The sequence below is a fragment of the Phyllostomus discolor genome, chromosome 3, assembly GCF_004126475.2.
Source record: "Phyllostomus discolor isolate MPI-MPIP mPhyDis1 chromosome 3, mPhyDis1.pri.v3, whole genome shotgun sequence".
NCBI classification, from domain to species: Eukaryota; Metazoa; Chordata; class Mammalia; order Chiroptera; family Phyllostomidae; genus Phyllostomus; species Phyllostomus discolor.
Genome location: NC_040905.2, coordinates 131,333,142 through 131,352,441, shown reverse-complemented (window position 1 = coordinate 131,352,441; position 19,300 = coordinate 131,333,142). Strand labels below are relative to the sequence as shown.

General features: G+C 36.1%; 1 protein-coding gene across 1 annotated transcript in view; it reads left to right on the top strand.

The window, feature by feature from the left end:
• SPIN1 (spindlin 1) overlaps positions 1 to 15,886 on the top strand; it is a 79,264-nt gene extending 63,378 nt beyond the window's left edge. Inside the window, 5 exon segments of the mRNA XM_028531463.2 lie at positions 3,023 to 3,276; positions 7,810 to 8,043; positions 12,379 to 12,500; positions 12,502 to 12,532; positions 12,535 to 15,886. Coding sequence (XP_028387264.1) covers positions 3,023 to 3,276; positions 7,810 to 8,043; positions 12,379 to 12,500; positions 12,502 to 12,532; positions 12,535 to 12,578 — 685 coding nt within the window. The 3' untranslated portion in view covers positions 12,579 to 15,886.
• The last annotated feature ends 3,414 nt before the right edge of the window (positions 15,887 to 19,300 follow it).

The window sequence follows — 19,300 nt, the reverse complement described above, 5'->3', positions numbered from 1 at the left end:
TCCTTTCTCTCTCCATTAAATGTAAGGTAGTTTGTTCCTGGTAATACTGAACTGTTTCTACTTTGTGTTCTTTCCTCCCCTTTTCAGAGTAGTATTAACTATTGTCAGAGCAGATAGTATGTACGTACTATTCTATTTCTCTAATTCCCATGATTATTCTGCTCTTAGATATATTCATGGCTTACTATTGGCTCTATGCTGAATCTTTCCCAAGTGTTCCTTGATTGTCTGAAACTCTGTCCCAAAACTTCTGCAGGAAGCATCTGTGAGAACAGTGTTCCTCAAATTGTTACATGTTCACAGCTTTTTGTCTATGGCCTTTTACTTTGTGATAAGTATAGAATTCTTTGCTGATAGTAAAATCTTTATCTACATTTTCTTTCCTAAGAACCTTAACTTTGTCATTATATTGGCTTGTGGCACAGTGTTGCTGTCACATTCTGATTTTCTTTCCCTTACACATAATGTGTAGGGTTGACCAAAAAGTCTGTATGTTTTTTTCTATAAAATACACGGCACATTTTTTATTTTCACTAATAACTTTCAGGATAGTTTTTGAGTATGTCAGGTATCTCTTGCGTGGTATAACGTTGATTATTCTCAATTGTCTTGATTTGATCGCTATCAATTTCAACTGGTCTACCAACTGTGGAAATCTCCCAACAGGAAATTTTGCAAGCTGCTTTTGACACAATTGATCGGTCACAGCAACTTCTCCATACGGCACAAATCTTTTTTGCATTTTACTTGTGTTTTTATCTTTCTTGAAATAATGAAGGATACTATGCTGAAAATGTTGCATATTTTCTTCCATCTTCAATATTTAATGGCTACACAAAAATTTACCAATTTTGATGTTTTTTTAGTGCACATTGATATGACAGCTGTCACAATACAACCTAACAAATTGTTTCAAATGAAGTTACAGACAACTAAGTGCTACTAGCGCCATCTTATGGGGGGACACCAAATGAACTTTTTCACTAACCAAATAGTTCTTTTGCTTGGAAGCCCAAGAGATACTATTTTCTTTAAAGTACCTTTGTTTTATTAGAATGTCTTAGTGTTAGTAGTTCTAGGTCTGCTTTCCCAGGGGTGCATTTGTACATGTATGTCTTTTATTTCAGAATTTTTTTCTTGAATTATTTTAATATCTTCTATTTTCGTTTGGGGTAATTGCATTAATGTAGAAGTTGAAATATTATATTTGTCACCATTTCTTAATTCTTAATATTTTTGCCCCATCTGTCTCCTTTTCATCATCTATTTTCCTTAGGTACCTCATGGTATCTATTTCTTCTCATAGTTCCTCTAGTTGAATCTTCAGTTTCTGAAAAGTTTTCAAATGCTGCTTGCTTTCTGAACCGTGCCTCATTTTCCTCATGTCTTGTGTAGCAGTCTTATTTCTGATGTAAGGCCTTCTTTCATGGCCTTTGCTGTGTGCCTAATGTTAGATGATAGTTTTCTCTACCTGGTGGGTCTGCCTCCATTGCCCATTGGTTCATCTTTCTCATTGTTACAGTATCATCTTGTGTTGATCCCACCATGGTTCTCTCCTGTGTTCCTGTACGTGAGAAAGGTGAGAATATTCTAGGTCAGCTGTCCTCCCTGCATAGGTTTCAGCGGTTTTCCTGTGGCATACTTAAAAATAGGGCCTCTGAGTAGTCTTGATCATACCTTTTGAGGTCTGCCTCTTTCCTTTGTCCTGTGTTCTCATCCTTCTCATTTAGGATGTGGTCCCCAGCAGTGTGTCCTCAGTTCAGGCTCTGCTTTCCTAGAAGGCAGTTTTGCTGGATGTTTGCCAAGCCTTGAGGACTGGTGCAGCCCTAGCAGTTCCTGGTTTCCTCACAGTCCACATGGTATCTTTGAACCTTTTTCAGTCTGACTGGAGTTTTCCTTCTGGGTGTTTTTCCAAATGGTATTCCCCATTTTGCTTAGGTAATATTTCAGGCCTCATCAAGGCAGCCCTAATGGTTTACTGTAACCTATTTCTCTGTTTCACAAAACTCACTAAATTTACCAAGCTGATCTATTTACATATGCATTTGTAGTTTTAAATATCATAACCTATATAATTTTTTTTTGTTTATTTGTGTTTTATGCCAGTTGTTCATTACTTTTATTCATGGTATACCAAATGAGAGCTTTATTCTATAAAATTGTGAGAGGCGAATTCTTTTCTCTTCTTTATATTGTCTTGTTGGCATAGAGCAGTATCCAGGTGCCAGCGTGTTCCTGGCCTTCAGCTTGTATTCAGGACAAGTCTTACCCCTGTGGATGTCTTTGGATATCTAGGTGTGATACAAAGATTTTTTTCCTGATAGCAAGAGTCAGGTGTATTGTTTGTAAACATTGTATGTAGATTTTTCAATTGTTAATAATCCAGAAAGAACGTAGTTTGGTGGTGGTCCATACTTTTTAATATTTAAGTATTTGTCACAAATTTAAGTGTCTAAGATTATATGTTTTCTAGAGAAGTACTGATAGTATAATGCATGAATGTAAGCCAGTCTGGACTCCAGTTTAAAAAATAAAGTTCAGTGTCTAGTTTATTTTTACTGTTTAAGTCACTGGAGGGGACAACATTATGTGAGCATTAGAACAGATGAAATTGAATGAGTACATATTTCACTTTGACTAAATATGCATTTATATTCTATATAGCTGTATATGTGTGTCTCTTTCTTTGATTTACTGGGATAATTGTGAGTTGATTCTATTAGGAAACTGCTGAAAAACTGATGCTTAATATCAGGGCTTGAGTTACTACTGACTAATTGAGTTTTTCTGCCTGCCTACAGCTGGGGTACACAAGAAACTCCTACTGCAACCCACCTTCTACACACAGGGTGGTAGAGAAGGGCCCCACCTGCATGTCTATGGAACCGCCTGGGTGGCAGCATTAGCCAGCACAGCCACGGTTGTCTAGTGAGAGAACATGCTAGCTAGCGGTAGTTGTGTTGAATCTAGTAGTGCATACCTTTGAGCTGGTAACCTTACATGTGTATATGTGTGAATACAGAAAACACCGGAGCAGTGTGGGGCCAAGCAAGCCCGTGTCCCAGCCTCGGCGGAACATCGTAGGCTGCAGGATTCAGCATGGGTGGAAGGAGGGGAGTGGCCCTGTCACCCAGTGGAAAGGAACCGTTCTGGACCAGGTGCCTGTAAACCCTTCTTTGTATCTTATAAAATACGATGGATTTGACTGTGTTTATGGACTAGAACTTAATAAAGATGAAAGAGTTTCTGCGCTCGAAGTCCTCCCTGATAGAGTTGGTAAGTTCTTTTTACTATTTCTGCATTTGTATGCTTTAAAAATAATTACTGAAATAGATGTTTTCTAATTATTCTTTTGTATTATTCGTATCTTCACTTTTAGTAGAGCATAAGCACTCTGTATTTAAGTCAGTCACCTAATACTACAAAAATTGATCAGTGCATATTCTAAAGCTGTAGTTCAAGGAACTGTGGGGGATATAAATATGTATGAAATTGTTCTCCAGGAAGTTTACAACCTAATAATTTTTAATATGGTTATTTCTCACATTTTGTTCACTGTTTATCTTCACTTTGATGGGTAAGAGTATTTCTTACTAGCTCAAATATTCTGTGTATTTATTTCATCAGATCATAATGGCTAAGAAAAATCTCAAACATTTTAGAATCTATGTAAAATGTATGTTTCATTCTATGTTATTACAAATATGACAATTTTACTCTCAGCCAAATTTTAAACAAATAAAACATAAACTTTATCTTACATTTCTTATTGAGTTTGTTGGCATTGCATTTGTGGAAATAAGTAGATGTTTTTTAAAAAAAATTCATACAGTACTGGTTTTGCTTTGCATAATTTAAACACCTTGAGGCATAAGGTGTCAGTAAATAATAATGATTGATTTTATTTTATGATCACTAGGTTACAGCCAAGTTAGTATTTAGTTTCTTCAGAGTATTTACTTTAAAAGTTTTCTTATTGTTATAATGTGATGCTGCTATTGCTTGAATGCTTGTTTATGCTTTTGGAACTATCTTTGAAAGCCTGTGCAATTAATATAGCCTCAGTAGATCTGGACTTGAAGGCTTAGAACTTTGAGGATCACATTGTCGAAAGAAGTTTACCTATTTCCCTCGCCGTCTTTGTTTTTGCCATTGTCTTCTTAGTTCTTTTGCTTCCCTCAGCAAGTTAATTCTTTGCCTGAGCAGCAAATTTGTTTATCTTCCCTTTGGATAGTAAATGTTAAGTCTTTATTCATTTTGTATAAAAATGGTTCAGTTTTCATTCTTTAAGTTATTCATAATGGTAACTAATTGTGTAATAGTAAATCTTTGGCATTTTAAACATTTTTATCTATTACAAGTGCAACCAAACACCTTTTCTTCATGAGGCACGTAGTATATTTCCTTTTGATCTTGACGTCACTCTATTTCCCACATAAGAAACTAATCAACAATTCGAATCTTCAGGGATTAAAAATATTATCCAAACCTTCATTATCAGTTGTTTGTACTAATTATCATGCATTCTCTTTCCTACCCAAAATTTTATTCTCTGTGCCTTTTATTAGGGCAAGACTACTAGCTCATGTGACGTTTACAACATTTTGCTTCATGACCTGTGTTAGTCAGTTCTTTTGTCATCATAGAAGAGAAAACAATATTTTTGTCTAGATTTAAAAAGATAAAACCAAAATACCCCCCAAATATTTAGTGATGGGATTAAGGGTTACTTAATATTTTGCTGGTTCTGAGTCATCTCAATTTCCAACTGTAGACATGGATATGTTTGTAAACAGCAAAGTAATTGAACACAGGAAATCCAGAGGCCTGTATGCAAAACCAGCAATATATCATGTGCCTAATTTAATTAATAGCTAATTATAGTATTCCGTACTATACTTAATTCTGAAAAATTATCCCTGTAGAAAAAGTCTGCTAATTTGTTTCAGGCAGTACATACACTACAGTTACAATACTGTTTTCCTTAAACTAAAGGTGGAGAAAAAAGTATGTCAGCCTGAAAGCATGTGATGGCACAGAGGAGTGTTTGCCAAAGTATGGTCAGGGGACCCTTCAGGTTTCCTGAAGCCCATTCAGGAGGTTTGTGAAGTCAAATTAATTTCCATAATAGTAAGGAGGAACTTGCCCTTTTATTCTTTCACTTTCATAATTATACACTGGAGTTTCACACTATTTGGAAAATATCAATATGGGCTGGGAGAAAAGTAGGTTTACAGCAGGGAGTATGCAAAACAGAGTTTAGTCTTGTGTTGGTATTATTTTATTTTCCATCCAAACAACCGTAAACCTGCTTTTGCTCCACCCCGTATTTTCTATATAAATAATTCATGGTGTTACCAAATCATGTATTTGTTATTGTTTTGTTTTTACCAAATCATGTACTTGTAAAAAATCCAAAGACTGACAGACTTTTGTTGTTTTGTGGTAAGAAACACACAATTTACTACTGTAACCATTTTTAAGATAATACAGTTAAGGGGTGTTATGTATATTCACAGTGTTGTGACACAGATCTTTAGAACTTTTTCATTATGTAAATCTGTAATTCTGTATTCCTTAAACAACTTCCTTTTTTCCCCCTCTCCTTAGCCCCTGACACCCACCATTCTATTTTTTGTGTCAATAGATTTGATTATTTCAGATACCTTAAAAATGGAATTATACAATATTTGTCTTTGTGACTGGCATTCTTTGTCAGCATAATGTCCTCAAGGTTCATTTATGTTGTAGCATGTGTGAGGCTGTCCTTTTAAGGCTGAATAGGACTGCATTGCATGTATAGACATTTGCCCATATTTTGATGAGGTTATTTGATTTTTTTTATTGTTGCTGAGTTGTAGGAGTCCTATATATATATTCTGGAGATACATGAGTTTTAATTTAACAGTGTGACAAGTTTATTGATAATGATTTTAGATTCTACATTGTAATTAACCTTTAAGGAGCTACCATGTGTTGAGTTGAAGCAGTATGATAAAAGAATATAGAATTAAAAGATTAATAGAATACTACTTTTTCAATAGCCTGTTTTTTGAAAGAACATGTAATATTGAATGCTAAAGTAGATACGAGATACTAACTTTCCTTCTAAAGCTAAACTTAAGAGATTTGCAAATATGTGAAATTATGGTACCTTTTTACTAGATTTTTGTTAGATCATTTATTTTTCATTAAAAATTATGTAGGTATTTTTTGAATAAAAATGTTTAGGTTTGTCATTTATAATTTCTAAAATAGTTGATATTGATAGTTGTCATTCATATAAACAGATGCTCTTTTTGGTCCTCAAAAATTGTGTTAGGAATGTAAAGGAGTCCTCAGATCATAAAGTTTGAGAACTTCTGATATGAAGAAACTAGAGGGATTTTATTTTAACATGATATACCCAATGAAGAATTCTATGTACTTTTTATTAATTATCCCATAATTAAGCCGAGAACACCACCATATGTTTTTAGAATGTCCTAATAAATTGGTTGGTGGTATCTTTACCAAGAAATTCTAATCTTTGTTCCTTTGAATTTTATTTAACAAAGAAAAGGACTCACAAGTAAAATAGAATTGCTAATTTATTTTAAAGACATTTGTTTAAAACTTAAGGACCAGAGAAATCTTACAGTCAGTAAGAATCTCCATAATTTCCCAGTATTGAAGTAAAACTTGTAATTTTTGCCTACCTCTTTAAAGAAAGTGAAGCTGGACTGCAGAGGGCTGTTGCTATACCAGTGGGGAGACCACAGTGCTCCTAACCGCATACATAGGTCGTGTAGAACAGCCCTGCTGTCTGAAATAATTCATACAACAAATACTGAATCACTATGAGCTTGGTACTGAAAACAGGATGGGAAAGACCTCTGCTCCCATCATGGTATGCAGGCTAAAAGCAAGTAAACAAACACATAAAACAGATAACCACAGATACCATTAAGAAATAAAACTGGGTGAGGTGACTGGTGGGGCAACTTTCACCATGGTGGTCCTGGAGAGCCTATGGGAGGAGACTGCTCAGGAGCCAGCCCCTGAATGTTTGGGGCAGCACATAGCCAGCATGAGGAGAAGCAAAGGGTTTCTCAAGAAAAACAAGGTGCTCAGGTCTTTTGAGGTATAGGCAGTCAGGAGGAAGGCCAACAGGGAAACATGGAAAGATGGCCTATGAGAAGCAGTGTGTCATTCAAATTATGAAAGAAAAGTACTGGTGCATTTTAAGCAAATGAACCACATGACTGGTATAACTGCCATGAAGGTCACTCTGGTTGCTGTGGAAATAGATTGAAGGAGCAAGAGTAAAAACCTGTACCTTGAATAAATTAATTTTTTCGTTTTAATAAGTGGTCTGTGGGTTCTTTATGTAAGATGATAATATAAAGGGAAAGTTGTTGAAAGGTATATGGGAATGCTAGTATTTTTGCAACTTTTCTGTAAGTCTACCATTTCAAAATTTAAAATAACTTAAACGATAACAAAAAAGCTTTATACCTTGAATGAAAAATTAAAAGCCCCAGTTTAGATATGGTACAAAGAGCAGATGAGTGCAGAAAAATTAGACGAAAACAAAAGATTCTCAAAATAACCGACCTGGGGCAGTAAAATAGTTCTTATAGAATCAAATCTGGGCTGGGCCCAGCAACATAATTTTGGTGGGTATTCTTAAAACCCATAAGGTGACTCTTATACTGGCTAGTGTTATGTGGACAACATTTTAGGTAGTCTCCTCAAATAAATTTAGTTTTCACAGTACATATTCATTGAAACCCTTTGTGGACCATTGTTTCCTTTTTTTGTCCCCAGCAACATCCCGAATCAGTGATGCACACCTAGCCGACACAATGATTGGTAAAGCGGTAGAGCACATGTTTGAGACCGAGGATGGCTCTAAAGATGAATGGAGGGGAATGGTCTTAGCACGAGCCCCTATAATGAACACATGGTTTTACATCACCTATGAGAAGGACCCCGTCTTGTACATGTACCAGCTCTTAGATGATTATAAAGAAGGTGACCTTCGTATTATGCCTGATTCTAGTAAGTACAGATTGATAACTTTTATTTTTGATGTTTTAAAAGTAACTTGAATTTTAGAGAAGGTACTTGATTATTTTGCAGATACATTTTAAAATTTCAGTTATTAGGGATAAACGATGATTCATTTAGTCACACACTAAGCGTAGGTTGTGAAATTATCCCTTTGCCAAGAGTAATTTACCTTCTGTGTAGATTTCCTTGCTCTGGACTTTGTACTTTGATATGAATGGAGTATATGACATGGCGTCCTTTGTGACTGGCTTCTTTCATTCAGCATAGTTTTTTCAAGGGCCATCCACATTGTAGATTTTGTCAGTACTACTACCTTTTTTTTTTAATGGCCAAATATTGGGTTGGCCAAAAAATGCTTAGCAGTTTTTTTCTGTAAAATAAAAGACAAATTTTTCATTTTTACCAATAGTTTTATTGATTTGAGCATTTTGAGTATGTTGGTTATCTCCCACGTGGTATATATAACATTGATTGTTCTCAGTTAATATCCCAATTTGAACTCCTCTCAACTTCAACTGGTCTCCTAACTGTGGAGCATCGTCCAGCAAGAAGTCTCCAACAAGTGCTTTGCAGTCCACTTTTAACACGTTCGATCAGTCACAGTACCTTCTCCATACACTGCACAAATCTTTTTTTTGCATTTCAGTTGCATTTTTACCTTTCTTGAAATAATAAAGCATAATATGCTGAAAATCTTGTGTATTTTCTTCCATCTTCAGTATTAAAATGGCTACACAAAAATTGCACCAATTTTTATTTTAAATAAACACTGATATGACAGCTCTCACAATACAACCTAACAAAATTGTTTCAATGAACTTAAAGACAATTAAGTGCAACTAGAGCCATCCTATGGGAAAAAAATTTAATGAACTTTTCGGCCAACCCAGTACTTTTTGTATGAATAGACTGTATTTTATTTGTTCATCTGTTGATTTGCATTAGGATTGTCCTCTTGTTTTATTTAAAGAAGACTGCTGCTATAAACATTTTATGTGTAAGTTTCTGAGTGGATGCATGTTTTCAGTTCTCTTGGGTATATACCTAGGAATGGAATTGATGAATCATAGTGATCATTCTATGTTGAATTGTTTAGGGAACTGCCAGGCTTATTTTTAAAGCAGTTGTACTATTAATCTAGTCTCATCAATAGTGTGTGAAGTTCTGATTTCTTCATGCCTTTATGAATACTTAGTTATCTGATTTTTTTATTCTAGTGGTTTTGAAGTAATAGCTCATTGTAGTTTTGGTTTGCATTTATTTCCCTGATGACTGAAGATGTCAAGTATCTTTTCATTGTTGTTTGTGTATCTTTGAAGACATGTCTGTGTCCTTTGTCCTGCTTTGAACTGGGTTGTCTATGAATTGTAGTAGTCAGTATTCTAGGTACAAGTCACTTCTCAGATACATGATTTACAGATTTCTCTCATTCATTCTGTGGATTCTCACTGTCTTGATGATCTAAAAAAATAAGTCCATTTTACTTATTCTTTGTTGTTTGTGCTTTTGGTATTGTATCATGTAATCCTTTGCAAAATCCAAGGCTATGAAGATTTACGTCTATGTTTTCTTTGTTAAGAGTTCTTTTTTAACTCTTACATATAGGTCTTTATCTCTTCTATTTAGATCCTTGGTACATTTGAGTTATTTTTGTTTATGATGTGGCTTAAGGGTTTCTGCTTTATTCTCAATGGTGTCAACACAGTTCTCTGAGCACCATTTTTTAAAAAACGATTCCTTCCCTGTTGAATAGCTTTGGCACCCTTGTTGAAGATCAGTTCATTAGGGATGGATGGTGTATTTTTAAGTTTTCACTTCTATTCCATTTGCCCATATGTCAGGTTATGTCAGTGCCTTGTAATGAGTTTTGAAATCCAAAAGTGATTCTGCCCTTTTTCCCCTCCAGAAATTGTTTTTGCTATTCTGGGTCCTCTTGCAATTTCATATGAATTTGGAATCAGCTTGTCAGTTTTTGCAAAGAAAGCAGCTGGGATTCTGATAGGAATCATGTTGAATCTCTAGATCAGTTCAGAGAGTATTGCCACCTAACAATGCTAAGCCTTCTGACCTGTGAACATTGGATGTTTTTCCATTTATTGAGTGTTTTTTTTTTAATTTCTATCAACAGTGTCTTAATAGTTTTTCAGAGTATAAGTTTAGCACTTTTTTGTTAAATTTATTCCAATATTCTTTTAATTGTTGTGAATGGAATTACTCTGGGTAAGCCTGTTTTGTTTGTTTGTTTGTTTTGTTTTTATTTTTTCTCATATCCTTTCTTCAAACATATGCAGTCCTGAACAGACACAGACATTCACTATATTAGTAATGTGACAGCACCTCTATTCCCTTTTTTTAGTTCTTCCACAGTGAACCTGCTAGTCAATGAACCTAATCATGTGTTTGTCAGGCTCTGACTTTTCATATTATAAGATTGTTTTTTAATGTTTGTATACATTTCTTATAAATTTTTAATGGAAAGTATGTACATATAGACAGTAATTTTCATGACAACATTCCTTAAAAGCATTTTTCCTGCCCTGGCTGATGTGGCTCAGTGGATTGAGAGCCTGCCTGCAAACCAAAGGATCACCAGTTCAATTCCCAGTCAGGGCACATGCCTGGGTTGCGGGCTGGGTTCCTGGTTGGGGTCATGTGAGAGGCAACTGATTGATGTATCTCTCACACATTGATGTTTCTCTCCCTACCTTCCCATCTCTCTAAAAATAAATAATCTTTTTAAAATTTCTCCAACCTGGATATATTGAGATACATCCAATCACCTAAAGTATGTACTATTGAGGACTTAATGATAGTGTGAGGTTATTTGCATATTCCCCATCTCTTCTCCCCATCCACATCTTTATCCTCTCTCCTTTTCTCCAAACTGCTAAATGTTTTTTTGAGTGGTATGGAAGCTTATTGCTATTAGAAACCGGGTTTGTTGATGCTCTGAATCGAAGAGCTCTGCAGTGGCCTCTGTTTCAGCCCTTTGCTTCTTTGCTTATGCAAATGTCTGGGGTTCATGTTTTTGGAATTCCTTTGTAAACATGAAAGGGCCATGAAGGTATGGCAGTATGATGATGATGCTTTTGAGGGAAAAGCATTTTTAAAGATATTTTCAGCCTAGGTTTCCTCTTCACTTCTTGTTTAAACATCATGTGTGCTTAGGCATTTTTTGTGTGACTCAGTACTAGATAACAGAAACAGTTTGGATTGTGCCATTCAGTAAGAGAATTTGTTGTAATCAGAGAGGCAGCGACCATTAACATAAATATATGATAATGATCCAGCCAGGTCCCTGTGAGAATAAAATGGTACACTTCTTAGTATTTTGGCCAGAATGACTGGCCTAAGCCTGGCCTGTCCTAGGAAACAGGTATCTGGATGTTCTCCTGAAGGCCCCGTCTTCCTCTTAGTACCTGGGGAAAAGCTTGAATTCTTCAAGGGTTTCTTAAAATAGAATCGTTAACTGTCTGCCTTCATTCCACTTTTTTCTCTTTACTGTGTTTATCTTCGATTGTTACTGGTTATGATGTGCTCTCATTTCATGTGTATTTACTAGAACAGAGTTCCTGCTAGGTCATAGGGTTGTGTTTTCCACCACTTGGGTTTTCTTGCAGACCTTTTAAAAAGTACAGGTACTTCAAAAGTCCAAGGTGCATCCTTGGAGATTCAGTTGTAATTGGTCTGGGCATGGAGTTCACTTATCATTTATTTTAAAGCAAAGGAAATCTCTTTGTTTTGAAATGGGGTTAGCAAGACAATGTGTAATGCAATGAAGTTGAAGAGAAGGAAGCTTTAAGAACAGGATTACTTAGGAATTTGTGTGTGTAGCATATTCTTAGTGATATTGCAGCATAACTCAAACATTTTTAAGAAGATATATAGTTGTTTAGATTTTTTTCTTTGGACCTTTTCTTCAGTTAGTCCTTACTTCCTCAGGTAATTATAGCCATAATTAAACATGAGCCAAAGGAATTTCTGGTTATGACTTTTAAACTTGTTACATGTCTGCATCTCAGCAGGGGCCAGCATACCGTTTTATAAATGAAATTTTAGTGGCACACAGCTACACCATTCACTTATGTATCATCTATGGCTGCTCTCATACCACAAAGGCAGAGCTGAGTAGTTCATACAGAGACCATGTCATCTCAAGCCTAATGTATTATTGTCTGGTCCTTGAAGAAGAAGTTTGCAGACTTTGGTCTAGATAGATAAACTTGGGGAAATTTTAAAAATTGTAATTATTAAAATAGACTCTGTGAGTTGGCATGTATCTAAAATTGACTTTAAATTCTTTTCCCCCTTCTTTACATATAGATGATTCACCTCCAGCAGAAAGGGAACCTGGAGAAGTTGTGGACAGCCTGGTAGGCAAACAAGTGGAATATGCCAAAGAAGATGGCTCTAAAAGGACTGGCATGGTCATTCACCAAGTAGAAAGCCAAACCATCTGTCTATTTCATCAAGTTTGATGAGATTTCCATATTTATGTCTACGATTTGGTGAAAACATCCTAGATGTCATCACGAACTTTGCCAAATTTATGGAACTATTAAATGTATAATTTGTAGACATAAAGACTTGATTGCTTTCCAGTTTAATGAAAGCTTAAATGTCCTGCGAACCCACAATCTCTGCCAGCAGAACTGGTTTGTTATGAATATTACAGATTTATGTGAACACAAAGCATTTTGTGTAAGGAACTCCTTCCTCTTAAAAAAGAAGTCTGCCTGTTTGGAGGGGGAGTTACAGGCAAGTTTGGTAAAAGTTTAAGCTAGTATCATAGTCAATTAAAACTGTAATAGATCTTGTTTCATTTTCCCCTTCACCCTTAATATTTCTTATCCTATTCTGCTGCCACAATGCAAGCATAGTTTGGTATTTTTGTTACTGCCTTTTTGAGATATATATGTATCTGTATCTACCTATCTATCTCTGTGTGTATACATGTATATTATACACACAGATCTCTGCGCACATGTGTGCACATGTGCACACACACTTTATTGGCAGTCCTTTCTTTGTGGATTGGGTTGTGGGTTAAATAATTTTCTCTAATTTAACAGTAGTACTTGACCCAAGTCAGTCATATTTAATAAATTACTGCCTTTTACTGAAAATTAAATCTGGGCACAAGAAACATGTAGGGATGTTCAGCTTGTTTGAAAATCAGAAGTTCAGAGCACCTACTAAATTTGGAGGTTTTAAACCATAGGTCCAAATATGAATTCCTTCTTGACAGTTAATGACCCACATTAGAATTTGATAAAACAGAAATCTGGATGAAAGCCTGCCATTAAGTCTAAGCTTTGTAAATTTTTTTTGTTTACATTTTTAATCAAATACTTTTTTTTTTTTAAGCAAAGCCCAGGTGCTTGGTCCACACAGTGTAATGCCAGTGTATTTTGGGCGCACATTGGGTCCATTATTTGTACAAATCAGTAATCTGGATTTTGGTACACAGATTTAAAACCAACAGTACATCAGTCATTTGTGTGTATGTGGTAAGTTCCTGGAAGAACATAGTACTTTTTATTAATGTAAGTTGGAAAATGACATGACAGCATTGCCCTCTAACAAGTTCTCTAGGAAACTTGTAACAGTAATAATTACTGTTATTACTAATATATGATTATGGTCCAAAGGCTTTTTTCCACTGGCTTTCCCCACAAAGAATATCTAGCAAATACTAGCTAAAATCCCCTGACACTATATGTCCTTGCTCACTGTGTGCCGCTGCTGGGGACTCTCTCACACCAGGGTCAGTTGGCCATACTCATTTGTAGGTGTGACTGATAGCAGCCTTTATTAGCCACAGACTCTTTCCATGGCTTATTCCTTCAAGGTTGTTTTAACCAAAAAAGTAGTTGGTTTAACAGCAAGACACCCACCTGTCACTTTGTTTTAGATAAGCCCTCATGGTTTGAAAGCTAAGAGGCCTTATGTGACACCAGTCTATTGGGGAGGTTGGAAATCTTAACTGAGATTTGGGCAGAAGACTAACCGATCACGCTATCAGTCAAACATTAGAGGTCCATGCAGCCTCCTTCATGGCTGTCCTTGATGTTAGGGATTTTGTAGTTCCAAGGTCTGATGTGTGGTTCGCATGATGCCCACTTCATCTTCAGGAATGATGTATCTAGTTCTGTTGGATGGTCACCTCACGTACCATGTACACACCCCACATTTTCTGCAGCATGTCCAGTGCCTCAGCAGCCAGGGGCAAGCTTCTCACAGTGAGTACCCAGGTCTTAGACACCCCTCCCTTGTTTGAACCAGTGTCATGCTGCATATGTGTCAGCTGTTTTCCTGATGGTTCTTGTAGTAGGAGTGCCTGCATTTGAATCTCAAGGCTAAGCCCAATCCCCCAAGCCCAAGTGAACATGTGTGGCCTAGTGTGTCCAGCACGTGCACTACACAAACATAGCACAGTGACTTTGGGCTGGAAAGCAAAGTTCTTTGGAAGTATCCTGCAGGTTGGGTCAGTTGAAACATTTCTAGCATTACTTAATGGCTTGTATTGTGGTTTTTCTGCAAGTACCTTTAGCAACTTCAGTACCACATGATCTGCCACTCTCTAGATGAATGTGACAAGTGATTATTGTTATTATTTTAATTATTGTTTCTGGGGGGATTTTGTTTGTTTGAATTGTTTGTTTTTGCCTTTAGGGCTGAAGGAGGGGAAAGGGGTTTTTGTTTGTTTTTCCATTTTTTTCTTTTTTTCTTTTTTGGTGGCTTAAACCACACTTAGTGATGCTGTGACTAATCTCCCTAGCCGAGTATTTCAGGCTTCGTTTTAGGCTCATGTTTCAGATCTGCATGCATTGCTTGCATTTTCCTGGTATCTGGATGTTGGTTCCTTTCCTAGGAATCCAACATTAATTTCCAAAATCATCATGGGACTTGTGACAATACGAGACATGAATCTCTGTATAAAATGTATTGGCCTTCCTCATTGACCTGCTATAGTATTACTGTGTCCTGTGTGCGTGTGTGTGATGTCTGGCTGCCACGGAAAGCTTCAAAGGAAAACTTTAAAAGCAGACCATCCTTTTTTGCATGCTCTATTCTAAGTAGAATGTTCAATGTAACTAACGAAAAATGCATGTTGAAGATATTTAGGTTTTTGTTTTCTATCCTTGTTTTTACTTGTTTTCAGTTTTCTGTATATTTGCTTACTGTGCTGTCTTAGTGGTTGTAGGATAAAATGCACTGGTGAAGCAAACGTAGTGCCAACAGAAGGTGACTTTCCACTTGTATGTGTCATGCAGCATTTGAAGGGACTGTGCATCTTAAAACAATCACAGTTATCGGTAAACCAGATTTCATTTCTATTATTGTTTTATGTGCCAAACCCCGAAGTGCATTCGGCTTGAATCTCTGAACGTTGTGGACCCATTAGAAAACTATTCCGATTGTCACAAATTGTAGTGCCTGAAAACATTCTTAAGCTGATTGTCTTAAAAAAAAAAATGAAACTTTTCCAAAGACAAAACAGGAACAAATAATTATGGTCAAAATGTCTGTGGTTCCTTGGAAATGCTGCGCTTTTTGTATTTTCCATCATTGTAGTGCAGTTTGAACGAATGTGTATAGTTCAGAGGTCTTCGTGTTCGCATCTTAAAATTAGGTAATGACCTCATCTTTCAAGCTTGAATTCATTTTTAATTTTATTTTTATTTTATACAATGTGTAGACAGTTCCCTGTTCTCTGCATTTAGAAGTATAAACAATATAAATCTGTTAATTCTGTAAGTAATTTTTATAATTATGATGTAACTCTATCTTATCCTTAAAACATTTAAAATAAACCCTTTATGTGCAACTTTTGACTGTAAATTTTGTGCTCATGAGAAAAATGTGATGTCATAAACCTTCTGAAAAAGTTTTTAAAGATTTACTTTAAGACTTTAAGTAACCTTATTTACCCCTTTTCACCACATGTAAATGTCAGATATACATAGAAACAGAACTAGAATTTTCATTTGAATAATAATATTTAATATCTGAAAGGAGAGGGGGCATTAATCAATATCCCAAGTATATTATATAGTTACAAATATTAAAGTTTGTGATTTACAATTAATGAGAAGTTTTATCGTGAAAATTTTAACTTGTTTTAAATAGAATTAAATGTGCATTTTATACTTTCACATCTATTCTTGCTTTGTATGCTGCCTATAGTGCTTCATTAATATTTAAATACCAATCCATGACATTCTGTAGTAAAAAAATCATATTAGGTACTTGTGTGACCTATATGTAAGCTTTTTATCTAATGGGTAATTTTAAACGGTGAGGTGAAAAGTACAGTTTATGAGGTGCCTTTATTAGATTGGTTTTTTTATGTCTCCTTGTTGAGTTTGGCTCAAGGACTCTGTGGTTAAGGCCAGGCCAGGCTGCCTTCCCCTCTTTCCAGAGTGGCTGAGCAAGGCTTGTCACACAGCAGCTGCAATGGCCAAGGGGAGGCATGGTTGCCTCTCAGGCTCTTGGAGGAGGAGCTGCAGACAGGTATGGGAAGAAGATGAACCAGGAAGGACAGGTGCTCACCCTGGGCCATGTCTTAGTAATCATCTTGCGGCATCAAAGGTACAGCTCAGGAAATATTTTCTCCCCAGAATAACAAAGCAGGTTTAATCTGAATGTTGGTGGTTGCTGACTGCTGTTTGTAAACTGATGAACTGGGTCTGTTGAAAACAGTCATCATTCTCAGAGAACTGCAGGGATAGGACTGCCTTCTCTTTGTTTCTTCTCAGTACAGTCACAGCTCTGTATTAATAAAATCACTTGACACTAAAAAAGCACATTCTTCATAAGTACCTTCCCAAGTGCTTTCCATCCATTATTACATTTAATTCTTAGTTCATGTAGAAGGCTCAACTTTCTCTGTGTTGTACAGGTGAGGAAAGGGGTAGGGGTTTAGTATGTGGTCCAGGATTACAGAGGTCATCAGGACTTGGACCCTCAGTGCTGCTGTGTTAATGCCTCAGAATTAAATTACCTCAGTGGGATGATTTGAGTAACCTATATTCTAATATCTGTGGATATTTTACTATAATCTTAATTGTCCTAAGTTGATAGCAAATTGCCTAATAAAAAGTTTACATTAGTGACTAGAATGTAGGAATCTGTCTTTATGATAAGAATTAGAACCCCAAGTTATATCTTTCCTGCAAAAGTAATTATTTTGGAGAGAGGTATGGTGAAGAAATTTAAGTAATTTCCATTATAAGAATGTAGATGCTATTTTTAAATTCAAAGATACTTAAATGTCATTAAATTAATATTTTTAATAAAACCTGGAGTTCTCATGACTGTAGCACAAAATCTTATACAGAATTTTTATAATAATTAGTTTATGTCGTGTATTTGTAAGTTTTTTTTTTAGGCTGCTGTATTTTAGGGAACTCAGTGAGTCTTTCAGTTGTTTCTCTAGACATTCTTAGGTAGTCTCTGTTTGCCCTTATATTGGCCTTAAAACTTTTTTTAGTTTTGGTAACTTAATGGCAGATGATTTGGGGGCATTTGCCTTGGCACATCATTTTGCATAAATATGACATTACAATCTTTCTGTTTAATTTTATGAGAGGGCAGTGGACCAGGTGGCAGTTTTAAAACTGAAGTATGGTTGGGCCCTTTCTGTGCATTTCTTTTTTACCATGACCATTAACAGTAGTTAAATAAGTTGCCAACTGTATTGGAGACATGTTCTTGCCTCCACTTTTATCTTCATCCTCTTGCATTACTTTATGCTTGAAAATCCATGCTCTAGGGAACGTAGGAACTTGAAGTAACACATGAATTACCTAAAATCCTTTATAGGATTGGCACAATTACATGTAACTAAAGTTCTATGTCCTAATATTGAAACCATGATGTGGAAAGGACAGAAGGAAAGCCTTCGAAAACCATGATGTTAACATGATGAGTTGAAATTCAGCATTTTGAATGGTCTTCACATAGAGACTGCAAAAATAGCTTTAAAGTTTTTGCCTTGAATTTGTCTCCTAAAGTATTTGAGAAATTTGGTAGTTACTACCCATGCTCTGTGTACATATACGTGTTATAGGCTGTGGGCATTCCACTAGAAAAACAAGAGTGACCCCTGGTGACTGAGGCTTTTTTCCTGAAAGTCATTCTTTATTGTGGACTCTATTTGCTGTCTGTGGTTTGTTATTTACTAGGGACATTTTTACCATAATGTTGCTTTTGGTTGTTCTGTAATACTGTGGTCAAGTAGTTCAAACCACTGGGTTTATATCTTAATTTACCCTTAATTTGGTTTGTCACACTAGGAGGGACAAGACTGGTCTTTTTCAAAGCAGTTTTGCAGAGGGAAGCAGTATATTAAAGACTGAAAAACATATCTGAGTGGATGGAGTCCACACTCTGCATCATTCCATAACTGCTGTAAGTGCCTCTGAGCGGTTAGAAGGACACAGGAAGCCATGCTGCTCATTTGGTTAATTTACACATGTTCATAAAAATACAGAAATGTCTCAGCCATTGTCATCTGGCCCTTTTTTTGTTTGGTAATTTTATTTTTACAAGGGTCAGTCTCTGATTTATTAAACAATGGGTAGACCACTGAAGGAGTACTTTGTGATAAAATTCTACACACCATGTATATCAGCTTAGGCTGCTGTAACAAACACCACTGACAGCATGGCTTATACAACAGACATTTAGTCTTGCAGTTCTGGATGCTGAAAATCCAGGGTCAAGGTGTCAGCAGAGTTGGTTTCTCCTTAGGACTTTCCTGGGCTTGAAGATCTTCCTCCTGTGCCCTGACATGTCCTTATCTCTGTGTACATCTCTGTCCTAGTCTCCCTTTCTTACAAGGACCCAGCCCTATTGGACCAGAGCCCACACTATGACTTCATCTTAACTTAGTCACCTCTTTGAAGGCCCTGACTCCAAATATAGTCCCACTCGGAGGTACCAGGGTTAGGACTCCTGACACATGGATTTTGGGGAGTTACAGTTCAGCCCTTAGTATCATATTAAAATTTAGTTGTGCTTTGTTACTGTTAATCCTAAAATGGAAAATAAATCTTATTGGCATGCTAATTATTTTTAAATAATACTAATTCCCTATCTTGATATGAAAGAGAAATATAATATGCTAAAAAGAACATTAGGAAGAGCCAAATCACTGAGTTCCCAATCTGGTTCCCTGCCCACTTCCTACTGGTGTGATCTTAGGCAAATTATTTAGCCCTTCTGACTGTTTTCTTTG